Source organism: Salmo salar, chromosome 02, assembly GCF_965601325.2.
Source record: "Salmo salar chromosome 02, fSalSal1, whole genome shotgun sequence".
NCBI classification, from domain to species: Eukaryota; Metazoa; Chordata; class Actinopteri; order Salmoniformes; family Salmonidae; genus Salmo; species Salmo salar.
In genome coordinates this window covers 7,911,043-7,927,500 of record NC_138292.1, presented here as the reverse complement: position 1 = coordinate 7,927,500, position 16,458 = coordinate 7,911,043, and the positions used below count along the sequence as shown (strand labels likewise).

The following is a 16,458-nucleotide window of genomic DNA, read 5'->3' as shown; positions in this document are numbered from 1 at the left end:
TTCACACTCAACACAGCTACATGAAACAACACATTCACACTCAACACAGCTACATCAAACAACACATTCACACTCAACAAGGTGTGCTAAAGGTTTTGGACCTTTCTGCTTGGTTGAAGAGATACAGAGGTGCAGCACAGGGTTGCACAAGTCCGGTAACTTTCTCAGGTTAACCAGAAATCCCAGTTGGTAGACTCCTGGAATGAGGAGGGGTCTGGGAATGCAGGAATTTGGGGGAAAGTTACCAGAATTGTTTAACCCTAGTGCAGTATGGGGCTTCTTTTGACTGTGTCCCTCCCTGCTCTCTTCCTTCCCTGTAGGTGACAGTGAGTTCTAACGGTCTGATTGGGACCCACAGCTGGCTGCCTTACGATAAGAGCATCGCCAACTACTTCACCTTCACCAAGGACCCCACCGTGGCCAATCCCAAGTAAGTTAGTGGCCCTACAAAATGCCTGCCAATAAATGACAACAAAAAGTAAATCCCACTCTAAACACAGAGAAAAGTATAAGGAGGACCCCACCACCCACAGTGTGGCTGCATCCCAAATGGCACCCTATTCCATATATAGTGCCCTACAGGACCCTATGGGCTCTGGTCAAAAGGAGTGGGCTAAATAGGGCCTAGTGTTCCATTTGGGACTCAGACTGTGTAGTGTGTAGCCATCCCATCTGGTCCCCAGCTCAGCTGCTTGCTTTTATTCATGTGACTTCAAAGCACAAGTTTAAATGGATGGAGAAGTCTGTGTTTTATGAGGCTGGAGCGTTAGAACTTCACTGGCCCTATAAACATGTGTCTTATTGGGATTAGTCTGAATGGGAAACACTTGAGTTCCTTTTCATTGATAAACATCTTTCTGCTAGGAAATGTTAAAGGACAAATCACCATTTGTGTATATTAACATGCCACAACTATAGAAACATATTGGTTTCAACAACGTCTCTGTTCCTTCAGTTAAAGGCCCGTTAATGTAAATCATTACTAGGTTTACTCAACCTCCGCTCTTCTCTCTCCTCCCTCCTGCAGAACCCAGCGGTTCCTCAGCGGTCTCTTCGCCCCAGGGGTAGATCTCAGTACCCAGGTGTTGGTGGTGTCCAACGATGGTCGTCTGCTGTTCAGCGGAGGACACTGGGACTGCAGCCTCCGAGTCACCCAGCTGGGAAAGGGCAAACTGGTGGGCAGGATCTGCCGACACATCGGTGAGCTACGGAGAATGATGGGAGGACAGGGAGGGAGGACGGGGAGGGAGGGAAGGAGGACGGGGAGGGAGGGAGGACGGGTGGAAGGGGAGGGAGGACGGATGGAGAGGAGATCATGTTTCAATTTTCTCAGAGTAAGAGTTTTAGGATCAGTTTTGCCTTTTAGATCAAAATCAGTAAGGTTACTTGGACAGGGGGGATCTGATTCTAGATCAGTAAGGTTACTTGGACAGGGGGGATCTGATTCTAGATCAGTAAGGTTACTTGGACAGGGGGGATCTGATTCTAGATCAGTAAGGTTACTTGGACAGGGGGATCTGATTCTAGATCAGTAAGGTTACTTGGACAGGGGGGATCTGATTCTAGATCAGTAAGGTTACTTGGACAGGGGGGATCTGATTCTAGATCAGTAAGGTTACTTGGACAGGGGGGATCTGATTCTAGATCAGTAAGGTTACTTGGACAGGGGGATCTGATTCTAGATCAGTAAGGTTACTTGGACAGGGGGGATCTGATTCTAGATCAGTAAGGTTACTTGGACAGGGGGGATCTGATTCTAGATCAGTAAGGTTACTTGGACAGGGGGGATCTGATTCTAGATCAGTAAGGTTACTTGGACAGGGGGGTCTGATTCTAGATCAGTAAGGTTACTTGGACAGGGGGGTCTGATTCTAGATCAGTAAGGTTACTTGGACAGGGGGGTCTGATTCTAGATCAGTAAGGTTACTTGGACAGGGGGGATCTGATTCTAGATCAGTAAGGTTACTTGGACAGGGGGGATCTGATTCTAGATCAGTAAGGTTACTTGGACAGGGGGATCTGATTCTAGATCAGTAAGGTTACTTGGACAGGGGGATCTGATTCTAGATCAGTAAGGTTACTTGGACAGGGGGGATCTGATTCTAGATCAGTAAGGTTACTTGGACAGGGGGGGATCTGATTCTAGATCAGTAAGGTTACTTGGACAGGGGGGATCTGATTCTAGATCAGTAAGGTTACTTGGACAGGGGGATCTGATTCTAGATCAGTAAGGTTACTTGGACAGGGGGGATCTGATTCTAGATCAGTAAGGTTACTTGGACAGGGGGGATCTGATTCTAGATCAGTAAGGTTACTTGGACAGGGGGATCTGATTCTAGATCAGTAAGGTTACTTGGACAGGGGGGATCTGATTCTAGATCAGTAAGGTTACTTGGACAGGGGGGATCTGATTCTAGATCAGTAAGGTTACTTGGACAGGGGGGTCTGATTCTAGATCAGCCCCCAAAGAGATGACATAGTTCTATTGTTGTTTCTGTTGTCCAGATAGAGATGAGAGATACTGTCTGTCCTGTAGACCTGGTAACATGTCTGATAGTGATGAGTGTACTGTCTGTCCTGTCTGTCCTGTAGACATGGTGACATGTCTGATAGTGATGAGTGTCCTGTCTGTCCTGTAGACCTGGTAACATGTCTGATAGTGATGAGTGTCCTGTCTGTCCTGTAGACCTGGTAACATGTCTGATAGTGATGAGTGTCCTGTCTGTCCTGTAGACCCGGTAACATGTCTGATAGTGATGAGTGTCCTGTCTGTCCTGTCTGTCCTGTAGACCTGGTAACATGTCTGATAGTGATGAGTGTCCTGTCTGTCCTGTAGACCTGGTAACATGTCTGATAGTGATGAGTGTCCTGTCTGTCCTGTCTGTCCTGTAGACCTGGTAACATGTCTGATAGTGATGAGTGTCCTGTAGACGTGGTAACATGTCTGATAGTGATGAGTGTCCTGTAGACCTGGTAACATGTCTGATAGTGATGAGTGTCCTGTAGACCTGGTAACATGTCTGATAGTGATGAGTGTCCTGTAGACCTGGTAACATATCTGATAGTGATGAGTGTCCTGTCTGTCCTGTAGACGCGGTGACATGTCTGATAGTGATGAGTGTCCTGTCTGTCCTGTAGACCTGGTAACATGTCTGATAGTGATGAGTGTCCTGTCTGTCCTGTCTGTCCTGTAGACGTGGTAACATGTCTGATAGTGATGAGTGTCCTGTCTGTCCTGTAGACATGGTGACATGTCTGATAGTGATGAGTGTCCTGTCTGTCCTGTAGACCTGGTGACATGTCTGATAGTGATGAGTGTCCTGTAGACATGGTAACATGTCTGATAGTGATTAGTGTCCTGTAGACGTGGTAACATGTCTGATAGTGATGAGTGTCCTGTAGACGTGGTAACATGTCTGATAGTGATGAGTGTCCTGTAGACCTGGTAACATGTCTGATAGTGATGAGTGTCCTGTCTGTCCTGTAGACGTGGTAACATGTCTGATAGTGATGAGTGTCCTGTAGACCTGGTAACATGTCTGATAGTGATGAGTGTCCTGTAGACCTGGTAACATATCTGATAGTGATGAGTGTCCTGTCTGTCCTGTAGACGTGGTGACATGTCTGATAGTGATGAGTGTCCTCTCTGTCCTGTAGACCTGGTAACATGTCTGATAGTGATGAGTGTCCTGTCTGTCCTGTCTGTCCTGTAGACCTGGTAACATGTCTGATAGTGATGAGTGTCCTGTCTGTCCTGTCTGTCCTGTAGACGTGGTAACATGTCTGATAGTGATGAGTGTCCTGTCTGTCCTGTAGATGTGGTGACATGTCTGATAGTGATGAGTGTCCTGTCTGTCCTGTCTGTCCTGTCTGTCCTGTAGACGTGGTAACATGTCTGATAGTGATGAGTGTCCTGTCTGTCCTGTCTGTCCTGTAGACCTGGTGACATGTCTGATAGTGATGAGTGTCCTGTAGACATGGTAACATGTCTGATAGTGATGAGTGTCCTGTAGACGTGGTAACATGTCTGATAGTGATGAGTGTCCTGTAGACGTGGTAACATGTCTGCTAGTGATGAGTGTCCTGTAGACCTGGTAACATGTCTGATAGTGATTAGTGTCCTGTCTGTCCTGTAGACGTGGTAACATGTCTGATAGTGATGAGTGTCCTGTAGACCTGGTAACATGTCTGATAGTGATGAGTGTCCTGTAGACCTGGTAACATATCTGATAGTGATGAGTGTCCTGTCTGTCCTGTAGACGTGGTGACATGTCTGATAGTGATGAGTGTCCTGTCTGTCCTGTAGACCTGGTAACATGTCTGATAGTGATGAGTGTCCTGTCTGTCCTGTCTGTCCTGTAGACCTGGTGACATGTCTGATAGTGATGAGTGTCCTGTAGACGTGGTAACATGTCTGGTAGTGATGAGTGTCCTGTAGACGTGGTAACATGTCTGATAGTGATGAGTGTCCTGTAGACCTGGTAACATGTCTGATAGTGATTAGTGTCCTGTCTGTCCTGTAGACGTGGTAACATGTCTGATAGTGATGAGTGTCCTGTAGACCTGGTAACATGTCTGATAGTGATGAGTGTCCTGTAGACCTGGTAACATATCTGATAGTGATGAGTGTCCTGTCTGTCCTGTAGACGTGGTGACATGTCTGATAGTGATGAGTGTCCTGTCTGTCCTGTAGACCTGGTAACATGTCTGATAGTGATGAGTGTCCTGTCTGTCCTGTCTGTCCTGTAGACGTGGTAACATGTCTGATAGTGATGAGTGTCCTGTCTGTCCTGTAGACGTGGTGACATGTCTGATAGTGATGAGTGTCCTGTCTGTCCTGTCTGTCCTGTAGACCTGGTGACATGTCTGATAGTGATGAGTGTCCTGTAGACGTGGTAACATGTCTGGTAGTGATGAGTGTCCTGTAGACGTGGTAACATGTCTGGTAGTGATGAGTGTCCTGTAGACCTGGTAACATGTCTGGTAGTGATGAGTGTCCTGTAGACCTGGTAACATGTCTGATAGTGATGAGTGTCCTGTAGACGTGGTAACATGTCTGGTAGTGATGAGTGTCCTGTAGACCTGGTAACATGTCTGATAGTGATGAGTGTCCTGTAGACCTGGTAACATGTCTGATAGTGATGAGTGTCCTGTCTGTCCTGTAGATGTGGTAACATGTCTGATAGTGATGAGTGTCCTGTCTGTCCTGTCTGTCCAGTAGATGTGGTGACATGTCTGATAGTGATGAGTGTCCTGTCTGTCCTGTCTGTCCTGTAGATGTGGTGACATGTCTGGCTCTGGACCTCTGTGGTATCTACCTCATATCTGGTTCCAGAGACACATCCTGTATCGTGTGGCAGGTTCTACAGCAGGTAGGACTTTCATCTTCCACTATCACAGGTCTTAGGAAATCAGTGGCACTAGTAGAATAAGCAGGGTACAAATGATCTCCTAATTATCTTCATATTTCTGATGGAGAGTCAAAAAGGTTTAATCTCCCCCCGCTCTCTCCTCTCCCAGGGTGAGTTCTCCAGTGGTCTCTCTCCTCGTCCAGTGCAGGTCCTCTGTGGACACGACCAGGAGGTCACCTGTGTGGCCATCAGCACCGAGCTGGACATGGCTGTCTCTGGGTCAAAGGTGAGAGGTCAGGGGTCAGATATGGTGTGTTAAAGGGGAAATCTGGGATTTGAGAGAGCCCTTCATTCCAGTTTGAGTGAAATTATCCAGGGTGCAGACTGTCACATTTGGTTTCTTACGCTCTCTCTCTCTCTCTCTCTCCCTCTCTCTCTCCCTCCCTCTCTCCCTCCCTCTCTCTCTCTCAGGATGGTACACTGATAATCCACAGTGTACGTCGTGGCCAGTTTCTCCGTACCCTGCGTCCGCCCGGTGAGAGCTGCCTGCCTGCCCGGGTCACTGGGTTGCAGGTGGGCATGGAGGGCCACATCGTGGCACAGACTGCCCTGGAGGGACACACTGCTGGAAAGGTACGGAACACACACATTCATGATCAACAGTGTCATTCAGTCAAACACACACACACACACACACACACACACACACACACACACACACACACACACACACACACACACACACACAAACTAATCAACTGTATTTATATTTTATTTCATTGTACCCCTCTTCCTTCTTGTCTCTCTGTCCTGTATTAAAGGAGAAGTACTCCCTCCATGTTTACTCTGTGAACGGCTGTCTGCTGTCGTCTGTCAGCCTGGAGGAAGAGGTGACAGCTCTCTACCTGGTCCCTGAGTACATCATCCTGGGAACCCAGCAGGGAAACTTACACATCAGAGACCTGTACAGGTGAGACATGCAACAGTGTGTATGGCCATCACCAGCACACTTCAATTAGACTACACCACCTTCCATAACATTCATTCATCTGTGTGTGTGTGTGTGTGTGTGTGTGTGTGTGTGTGTGTGTGTGTGTGTGTGTGTGTGTGTGTGTGTGTGTGTGTGTGTGTGTGTGTGTGTGTGTGTGTGTGTGTGCAGTCTGGCGCTGGCGGTGGCTCTGCCGTTGAAGGTGGCTGTGAGGAGTGTGTCGGTGACCAGAGAGAGTAGCCACATCCTGGTGGGCCTGCAGGATGGAAAGCTCATCGTGGTGGGGGCTGGGAAACCACAGGAGGTAACGTCTGCTTCCCTAATGCACACTGTTCCACAACAACTTGCTCCTGACCTTCTATTCCATCTGGAATTCATGTTAGATGATAACAACATTATCTTTACTTCAATAACATCCCTTACCCTGATAGTTACATTCTCCTACTGTTAACACATGCTCAGTGTGACCTGTTCTCTGTCTCTCTCTCTCTCTCTCTCTCTGTCTCTCTCTCTCTCTCTGTCTCTCTCTCTGTCTCTCTCTCTGTCTCTCTCTCTGTCTCTCTCTGTCTGTATCTCTCTCTCTTTCTGTATCTCTCTCTCTCTCTCTGTATCGCTCTCTCTGTATCTCTCTCTCTCATTCTCTCTGTATCTCTCTCTCTGTATCACTCTCTGTCTCTGTATCTCTCTCTCTCTCTCTGTATCTCTCTCTCACTCTCTGTATCTCTCTCTCTGTCTCTGTATCTCTCTCTCTCTCTCTCTCTCTCTCTCTCTCTCTCTCTCTGTATCTCTCTGTATTTCTCTCTCTGTATCTCTCTGTATCTCTCTCTCACTCTCTCTCTGTATCTCTCTCTCTGTATTTCTCTCTCTGTATCTCTCTCTGTCTCTGTATCTCTCTCTGTATCTCTCTGTATCTCTCTCTCACTCTCTCTCTGTATCTCTCTGTATCTCTCTCTCTGTATTTCTCTCTCTGTATCTCTCTCTCTGTCTCTGTATCTCTCTCTCTCTCTCTGTATCTCTCTGTCTCTCTCTAGGTACGTTCGGGTCAGTTTTCCCGTCGGCTGTGGGGCTCAACGCGCCGAATCTCTCAGGTTTCCTCAGGAGAGACAGAATACAACCCCACTGAGACTTCTGGGAAGTGAGGGTCGCCATGAAAACATACGAAGGCAATATTATCGTAGCCGAGGCTTGGTTATTGGTTGATGGCCGACACCCAAATGGCATCCTATTCCTATATAGTGCCTATTGGGTTCTTGTCAAGTACAGCAGACCTTTTTCTACCCACCAGCAGTGGATTTGCTGGGTCAGAATGAAGGGAGTAGAGACCCTGGATGTTGGCGTCAGAAAGCCCACCCAGAACTTTACTGGACTGATTGACTGTTAAACGGCCTCTCCAACCTCTATGGGTCCAAACCTCTATGGGTCCAAACCTCTATGGGTCCAAACCTCTATGGGTTCAAGCCTCTGAGCTCTCCGAGAGAGACACGATAAACCAAGGCTTTTTTTTCTACAAAAGGGAAAATAAAATATTTTTTGATTTAGGTGGTTTTATACTCTATTTTTAAAAAGGCATCATTCCAAAGATTACTCGTGTTTTGTAGACAAGAGAGGAGACTCTGTTATGTGGCTTCCGACCCCTTTTACTGGGTTGTTCCAAGGCCAGTTGTGTGGCAATGGCACCTTGTCTAAAATTCCTTGAAACTTGAGAACTATAAAGTTGCAAGAGATTTCCATGGTGAAGTACCAGTGTCTACCACTAGAGGGTGGGATTTCTCTCTCTACATGTGTGCAGTCCTGCTGAAAATAAAATGCAATAACCCGTTTGGAGTGGTCCAGACAGTATGTGCGGTTTGTATTGTCAGATTGTCACATGATGGATGGTGATGTTCACAACAAATGAATCACTGTTGCCTTAAATAGGAGAGAAGAGATGTTTTATGACATGTACGGTATATAGCATCTGTATGTGCAGCTCACATTACTGGTTTAGATGATTGGTTTAATTGGTCTTGTGTGTTACTGATGTGTTGCATTAATTGATGACTCATTTAGTTTGTCGGTGGTCTTCATCTTCACTCCTTACACAGATACTATTTTCCAGCAGAGAATACCTCCTTCCTTGTTATTGTTTCAAACTTGTTGTAACTGAAAAGTACCTGTCATCTTTTCCTCCAGCACTGATTGGCACGAGAATATCCCCTCCTTCTTTTCTCAGTCTCTCATCTGCCTGCCGTCTTTCCCTCCCTCCTCCTGCTCTGTCCATCACTTTTACTTCTGTAGCAGCCCGGTGTTTTACAGTCTTCGTAAGGACCTGCGTGTCCTCGGCAACCAAATCTGCATCACTTGTAACTAACCGTCATATTGTTGGTAAACTGCTAGACAGACAGCTGTTAAAGTGTCCTCGTCCATCAGGGCTATTTAACCTTTTATACTGCTATTATCTTGTTCTTTTCTGAAGCACTGAGTTGAACCCTTTTGAACTAGAGATGGCTTGTGTCCCAAATGGCACCCTTTCCCCTATTATAGTGCACTACTTTTGCTCAGAGCTCCGGTCTAAAGCACTGCACTATATAGGGAATAGGGTGCGATTTGAGACGCAGTCGTGGTGTCTGTAGAACACATGGGTGGAAAGATAGACTTGGGCTCCCAACGAGCCAGTAGAGGAATGTACTTCCTGTGAAAACCCCCCTTTTTTTGCGGTTGGGTTGGAGAGAGACTATTGTTATGCACTGTCATGTTGGGATGGGAGAGACGCAAAGGAAGCGTCCCAAATAGCACCATGTGTAGTGCACTACTTTTGACCAGGGCCCCATATATGGTGGCATTTGGGACTCAGTCACAAAGACAAAAGGGAACTGTTGAGGAAATGCAATGGCAACAAAATCGCATCTACCAGCTAACGTCTCTACTAACAGACTGTCATCTGTGATTGGATGGAGAGTGAATTTTTGAGAAAAAGAGAGAATATTGCTGTAATCTTTTCCACCATTCCGGCTCTCTCAGTAGCACTCGAGCCTGGGAACGAGGTTAATATTACTGTAACTTTGATGGTTGTTTTACTGTGTCGCTATGCTATGTGTTTAAAAGGTCAAGGGTCACAATATATGGTAATGCATTATTACATGTCTATGTTAATGATCTGGCTGTGATGTTGACAGAACTTCTGGGTTTTATTGAAAAGGTGTGCCTGAAATGCCTGCAGAAATGATACGTGTCTGTTTGCTTTATTGTCTATTGTCAGTAGTTTCTCTATTGGCCCTTGTCCAAAGTAGTGCACTATATAGGGAATAGGACCTATGGAACTCTGAGTTCATGAACTTTTATCCTCCTGACTGATCTCTCACCAGACCTGGGTTCAAATACTATGCAGAATCATGAAAAATACTTTATCTGAGCTTGATTGAGCATGCCTGATTTGATGGATCCAATAGAATAGTCCCAAAATGTGAAACGCCATTTGACATTCCTGGCAGGCTAGAGCAAACGCTCAAAATATTTGAAAGATTAAAAGTAGTATTTGAACCCAGGTCTGTGTCCCGCACCACAGTCCCTGAGCCCCAGGACACTACTGCTGAATAAAGAACTCCAGGTAGAAGTTGTGTCCCGCACCACAGTCCCTGAGCCCCAGGACACTACTGCTGAATAAAGAACTCCAGGTAGAAGTTGTGTCCCGCACCACAGTCCCTGAGCCCCACGACACTACTGCTGAATAAAGAACTCCAGGTAGAAGTTGTGTCCCGCACCACAGTCCCTGAGCCCCAGGACACTACTGCTGAATAAAGAACTCCAGGTAGAAGTTGTGTCCCGCACCACAGTCCCTGAGCCCCACGACACTACTGCTGAATAAAGAACTCCAGGTAGAAGTTGTGTCCCGCACCACAGTCCCTGAGCCCCAGGACACTACTGCTGAATAAAGAACTCCAGGTAGAAGTTGTGTCCCACACCACAGTCCCTGAGCCCCAGGACACTACTGCTGAATAAAGAACTCCAGGTAGAAGTTGTGTCCCGCACCACAGTCCCTGAGCCCCACGACACTACTGCTGAATAAAGAACTCCAGGTAGAAGTTGCCCCTAAACACTGATCTAGGATCAGATTCCACTCCCAGATTCTAACCTTAAATGATAATGGGGAAAATGAAAAATGTATCTAAAGACCGAACGTATGTGCTCGCATACACCCCTAAAAGACCTTTGCTTGAAAAAATAGAAATAGTACTGTTTGTCCATTTTGAAATGCCGTAGCCAGTACACACTTCCTCAAAATAATCAGAATGAATCTAAAATAACTTTAGAAATCTGTCATACATTTTTACGTTTTTGCCGAGGAGATCTTAGTCGCGCAGTTTTACAGTGGTGGGAAAAGTACTCAATTGTCGTGACTTAAGTGAAAGTAAAATACTACTTAAGTAAAAGGCTAAAAGTATTTGGTTTTAAATATACTCAAGTATCAAAAGTAAATGAAATTGCTAAAATATACTTAAGTATCAAAAGTAAAAAATCATTTTAAATTCCTTCTATTAAGCAAACCAGACGGCGTAATTTTCTTGTAGTTTTAATTAACGGATAGCCAGGGGCACACTCCAACATAATTTACAAACTACTCATTTGTGTTTAGTTCGTCCGCCAGATCAGAGGCAGTAGGGATGACTAGGGATGTTCTCTTGATAAGCGCGTTTAATTTGACAATTTTCCTGTCCTGCTAAGCATTCAAAATGTAGCGGGTAGTTTTGGGTGTCATGGAAAATGTTTGGTCATAAAAAGTATATTATTTTCTTTAGGAATGTAGTGGAGTAAAAGTAGTAAAAAAATATAAATAGTAAAGTACAAATAGCCCCAAAAACGAATTAAGTAGTACTTTAAAGTATTTTTACTTAAGTACTTTACACCACTGCAATTTTACATCTAACTAAGATGTTTGGTGCAGTATTTCACAATGAAAGAATTTGCATGAAAACGTGTCATTTCTCATTGAATGACAACAGACTTTATAGAGCCCCACAGTGGAGGTGTTATAATACCCATAAAACCTAGCGGTCAAACCGGGAAATGGTTCCAGTCGTTTTTCCACCATACATTTTTCCCATAGGGGATTTTAGATACACTTAAAATAAGGGCTGTGTTTCGTGTAGGCTTACCCTGGTGTGATGTTTTGATAACCATGTAAATCTCTATTGGACAAGGTGACTTTTATCAATATATTCGGCTCTATTTACTTTGATTCTAAAATGCTAATTAGCATCAAAGTTGACATCATGCAAGACTACAAATCCCTGCAAGCTCCTGCACGTCACCTGTTGCTGACATCTTTGTATTGTGTTCATTTAAAACGTGCACAAGACAGTAAACAGAATTGTCAATTTAAATTAAATGTTAATGTATTCATTAGTACATTTAGCTAACATTAGATAATTAATATGCACAAACACGTCCAAACTGTTTTGGCTGGGAAACATGCGGACTCCTTAAGATCAGCGTCCGGGGCAACTTCTCCTGACTTAATGTTTATGTCCCAAATGGCACCCTATTTCCTACATAGTGCACTACTTTGGGTCCTGGTCAAAAGTAGAGCACTACATAGGAAATAGGGTGCCATTTGGGATGCATCCCATATAAATACTGTACATATCTGAGAGAGACTAAAAAGTGTGCTCATTTGCACCCAGCACAATCTCAACTGAAGCCTGATGTGAGGGCAGGTGAGGTGATGTGAGGTGATATGAGGGCAGGGGAGGTGATATGAGGGCAGGTGAGGTGAGGGCAGGTGAGGTGAGGGCTTGGCAGGTGAGGTGAGGGAAGGTGAGGGCAGGTGAGGGTGAGGTGAGGGCAGGTGAGGTGAGGGCAGGTGAGGGGAGGTGAGGTGAGGGCAGGTGAGGTGAGGTGAGGGCAGGTGAGGTGAGGTGAGGGCAGGTGAGGTGAGGTGAGGGGAGGTGAGGTGAGGGCAGGTGAGGTGAGGTGAGGGCAGGTGAGGTGAGGGCAGGTGAGGTGAGGTGAGGGCAGGTGAGGTGAGGTGAGGGCAGGTGAGGTAAGGTGAGGGCAGGTGAGGTAAGGTGAGGGCAGGCCTGTCTTGGTTTGGACCTGTTCTACTGCTTCTGACCTACTGTTTTGATGTCTCTAATGTTCTTCTAAGCTGTTGAAATAACAAGCTTTTCTAATCAAAGTGCTTGTCTGTCGTGTAACTTTTCCATAAGCACACAGCTCACACCTTCAAGATAATTCTCTGAGATGATCATTTTCTCCAGTGTGAGGATCATCAAAGCAAGACAGTGCCGATCTGATGTTACTTCTTCAACTCAGCCCATTTTGTTGTCAATACAGAAGATCATTCAGTCACATTTATTCATTCACTCAGAGGGAGAGAACATTTCAACGCTGCTTATTCTACCACTCATCTCAACAGTTTTTCTGTTGTAGAGTTATGTTTTTGTTGAAAAGGTAACAGCAGCTACACCACATTTACTTAAAGAGGATCCTTTGAGCCAACATCCTGTCAGCCGGCCCATAAACACCTCAAGGGGACAGTTCAGCAGGCCGTAGGGAGGGGAGGGGGGTAAACAGGCCTGTAGCCCTTCCAGTCAATACAAGCAGAGAAGAAGAGGGGGGAAGTCAGGAAGGGAGGGAGGAGGGGAGGAGGGATACAGAGGCTATTCTCCCTCTGATGTAGTCCTGTTGACAATGGGAGGAGGGCTTGACACCTTGCTCTTGGTTCTAGCAGGTAGATTGCTCCTCCTGTCCTATCCTCTCTAGCCCTGACTGGAGACTGATGGTGGTGGGAGACAGAGGTTGTATCCCAAAGTTCCTATCTAGAACATTACGTTTGACCAGGGCCCATAGTGTCCTGACCTCTCCTGTCTTGAGGGGAGATCTTCCCTCCCTGTGTCTCCTTGTCTCCTTCCCTCCCTGTCTTCTCTCCTTCCCTCCCTCCCTCCGTCTTCTCTCCTTCCCTCCCTCCGTCTTCTCGCCTTCCCTCCCTCCCTCCGTCTTCTCGCCTTCCCTTCCTCACTGTTTCCTCTCCCTCCCTGTCTTGTTCTCACCCTCCCTTCCTGTTCTCCCTCCCTCCTTCCCTCCCTGTCTTCTCGCTCTCCCTCCCTGTCTTCTCATCTGCCCTCCCTTCCTGTCTTCTTCTCTCCTTCCCTCGCTCCCTGTTTTCTCTTCTCCCTACCTCCCTTCCCTCCCTCCCTTCCCTCCCTTCCCTCCCTCCCTCCCTCCTTGTGTATTCTTGGCTGTAGGACAGACAGATCAGGGTTGTATTACTGCCTGACCTCTCGTCCTGAGGGGAGACTGAGGGAAGCGGAGGGTGGAGGTCAGGGGGAGGAGGAGGGTGGATATCATCAGCTCCCCCTGTCTTGGTGGTCTTCCTGACCAGAACCACAACTACCCTCAAACTATCTAACTATCCTCCGCTCTGACCTCTAGCTCTCTCAATTCCCTCCCTCCCTCCCTCCATGTGTCTTCTCGGACAGACAGACCAGGGTTTTATTATGTCCTTTACGCTGAGCTGCTATTTCTCACCCTGGTATGATGACCACGGCCTGACCACTGACCTCCACCCCAGCCACTGGACAATATGAGGATGTTGATGGTCTGGAGAACCTAGTCATCGCTGACAAAGTCTATGTCCAAAAAGGTGCCCTATTCCCTACGTAGTGCACTACTTTTGACCAGAGTCCTATGGGCCCTGGTCAAAAGTAGGGTACTTGAAAATAAGGGAGAGCCGCACACTCTAGGAGCTCAGATGCAAAAATGTAATATCCAACGTTTCGACAGCCAAGCTGTCTTCATCAGGATCATACCCTGATGATCATACCCTGAATGTCATACCCTGAATGTCATACCCTGATGGTCATACCCAGATGGTCATACCCAGATGGTCATACCCTGATTATCATACCCTGATGGTCATACCCTGATGGTCATACCTAGATGGTCATACCCTGATGATCATACCCTGATGGTCATACCCAGATGGTCATACCCAGATGAGCATACCCAGATGAGCATACCCAGATGAGCATACCCAGATGAGCATACCCTGATGAGCATACCTTGATGGGCATACCCTGATTGGCATACCCTGATGGGCATACCCTGCTGATCATACCCTGGTGATCATACCCTGGTGGTCATACCCTGGTGATCATACCCTGGTGATCATACCCTGGTGATCATACCCTGATGCAGACAGCTAGAAACGTCGCCTTAATAGGTGTGCATTTCTTTTTCTTCTCAAAAGTAGGGTACCACATAGTGATCACTGACTGTAGCCTATTGTTGTCGCAAGGATTTAGTCCAGAAAATGTACGATAAACTCACTTTTTGTGAAGTAAACTGTTTTGAAAATGTATAAAGTAGTAGTGGTTATTTTTTATGTATACTGTAACTGTACTCTGAGTATATCAAACATTAGGAACACCTTCCTAATGTATATTTTGTCTTGCCCATTCACCCTCTGAATGACACACACACAATCCATGTCTCAATTGTCTTAATGCTTAAACATATTTCTTTAACCTTTCATCTACACTGATTGAAGTGGATTTAACTTGTGACATCAATAAGGGATCATAGCTTTCACCTGGATTCACCTGGTCAGTCTGTCATGGAAAGAGCAGGTGTTCTTAATGTTTTGTATACTCAGTAGTATCCATACAGTATTTCACTGCAAGAGTCATTTTAGAAAAACATTTTTACAAGGTTGGTTGGAAACAGAGCTGAGCCTGAGAGAACGAACCACCAGAATAAACCAATGGAAATCTGTTAACTGGAACTTTCAGCACAAGCAGCTCACAGATGTTGTACTGGCCTTTCTTGAACTAACACTTGCACTGATTTTGCTGATAGCTGCTTTATTGACTGTTGTGTTTTTGTTGTACCTAGCATTTTTTGTTGTTACATTCCCCTCAGTTGAGTCACACTGTTAATCTTTGTTGGCATGTTCCTCTTGCAGTGTGAGAGTCTGATGTGCAGCGTTTTGGCCCCGAGATCTTCAAGTGGTCGAGTCACTTTCAAAGCCTATAGTTATTTTTCCTAGAGGTTACTGATATTTATATTAGTGGCTAATATTCTCCCCCGCCAGTCTCTTAATTAACATGAATAACACTGATTTTAGCCTATAGTTTTAGTAAATACATTACATGACCTAAAGCATGGGCATTAATATGGAGTTGGTCCCCCCCTTTGCTGCTATAACAGCCCCCACTCTTCTGGGAAGGCTTTCCACTAGATATTGGAACACTGCTGCGGGGACTTACTTCCATTCAGCCACAAGAGCATTAGTGAGGTTGGGCACTGATGTTGGGCGATTAGGCCTGGCTCACAGTCTGTGTTCCAATTCATCCCAAAGGTGTTCGATGGGGTTGAGGTCGGGGCTCTGTGCAGGCCAGTTAAATTCTTCCACACCGATCTAAACAAATCATTTCTGTATGAACCTCGCTTTGTGCTAGTTGGCATTGTCATGCTGAAACTGGAAAAGGCCTTCCCCAAACTGTTGCTAGAAAGTTGGAAGCACAGAATCCTCTAGAATGTCATTGTATGCTGTAGCGTTAAGATTTCCCTTCACTGGTACTAAGGGGCCAAGTCCAAACCATGAAAAACTGCCCCAGATCTTTATTCCTCCTCCACCAAACTTTACAGTTGGCACTATGCATTTGGGTAGGTAGCGTTCTCCTGGCATCCACCAAACCCAGATTTGTCCGTCGGAATGCCAGATGGTGAAGCGTGATTCATCACTCCAGGTAATGCGTTTCCAATGCTCCAGGGTCCAATGGCAGTGAGCTTTACAACACTCCAGACGACGCTTGGCATTGCGCATGGTGATCTTAGGCTTATGTGCGGCTGCTCGGCCATGGAAACCCATTTCATGAAGCTCTCGACAAACAGTTCTTGCGCTGATGTTGCTTCCAAAAGCAGTTTGGAACTCAGTAGTGAGTGTTGTAACTGAGGACAGACGATTTTTACGTGCTACGCCCTTCAGCACTCAGCTATCCCGTTCTATTAGCTTGTATGGCCTACCATTTTGTTTGCGGCTGAGCCGTTGTTGCTCCTAGACATTTCCACTTCACAATAACAGCACTTGGGGCGGCAGGTAGCCTAGTGGACTTGTAACCGAAAGGTTGCAAGATCGAA

General features: G+C 46.1%; 1 protein-coding gene across 1 annotated transcript in view; it reads left to right on the top strand.

Moving 5' to 3' along the window:
• Positions 1–9,541, top strand: part of LOC106573589 (neurobeachin-like protein 2) — a 138,038-nt gene extending 128,497 nt beyond the window's left edge. Inside the window, exons 48-55 of the mRNA XM_082968540.1 lie at positions 321–430; positions 1,028–1,200; positions 5,278–5,372; positions 5,521–5,637; positions 5,823–5,984; positions 6,173–6,321; positions 6,511–6,643; positions 7,371–9,541. Coding sequence (XP_082824666.1) covers positions 321–430; positions 1,028–1,200; positions 5,278–5,372; positions 5,521–5,637; positions 5,823–5,984; positions 6,173–6,321; positions 6,511–6,643; positions 7,371–7,478 — 1,047 coding nt within the window. The 3' untranslated portion in view covers positions 7,479–9,541. The remainder of the gene's footprint in view (positions 1–320; positions 431–1,027; positions 1,201–5,277; positions 5,373–5,520; positions 5,638–5,822; positions 5,985–6,172; positions 6,322–6,510; positions 6,644–7,370) is intronic.
• Positions 9,542–16,458: the final 6,917 nt, after the last annotated feature.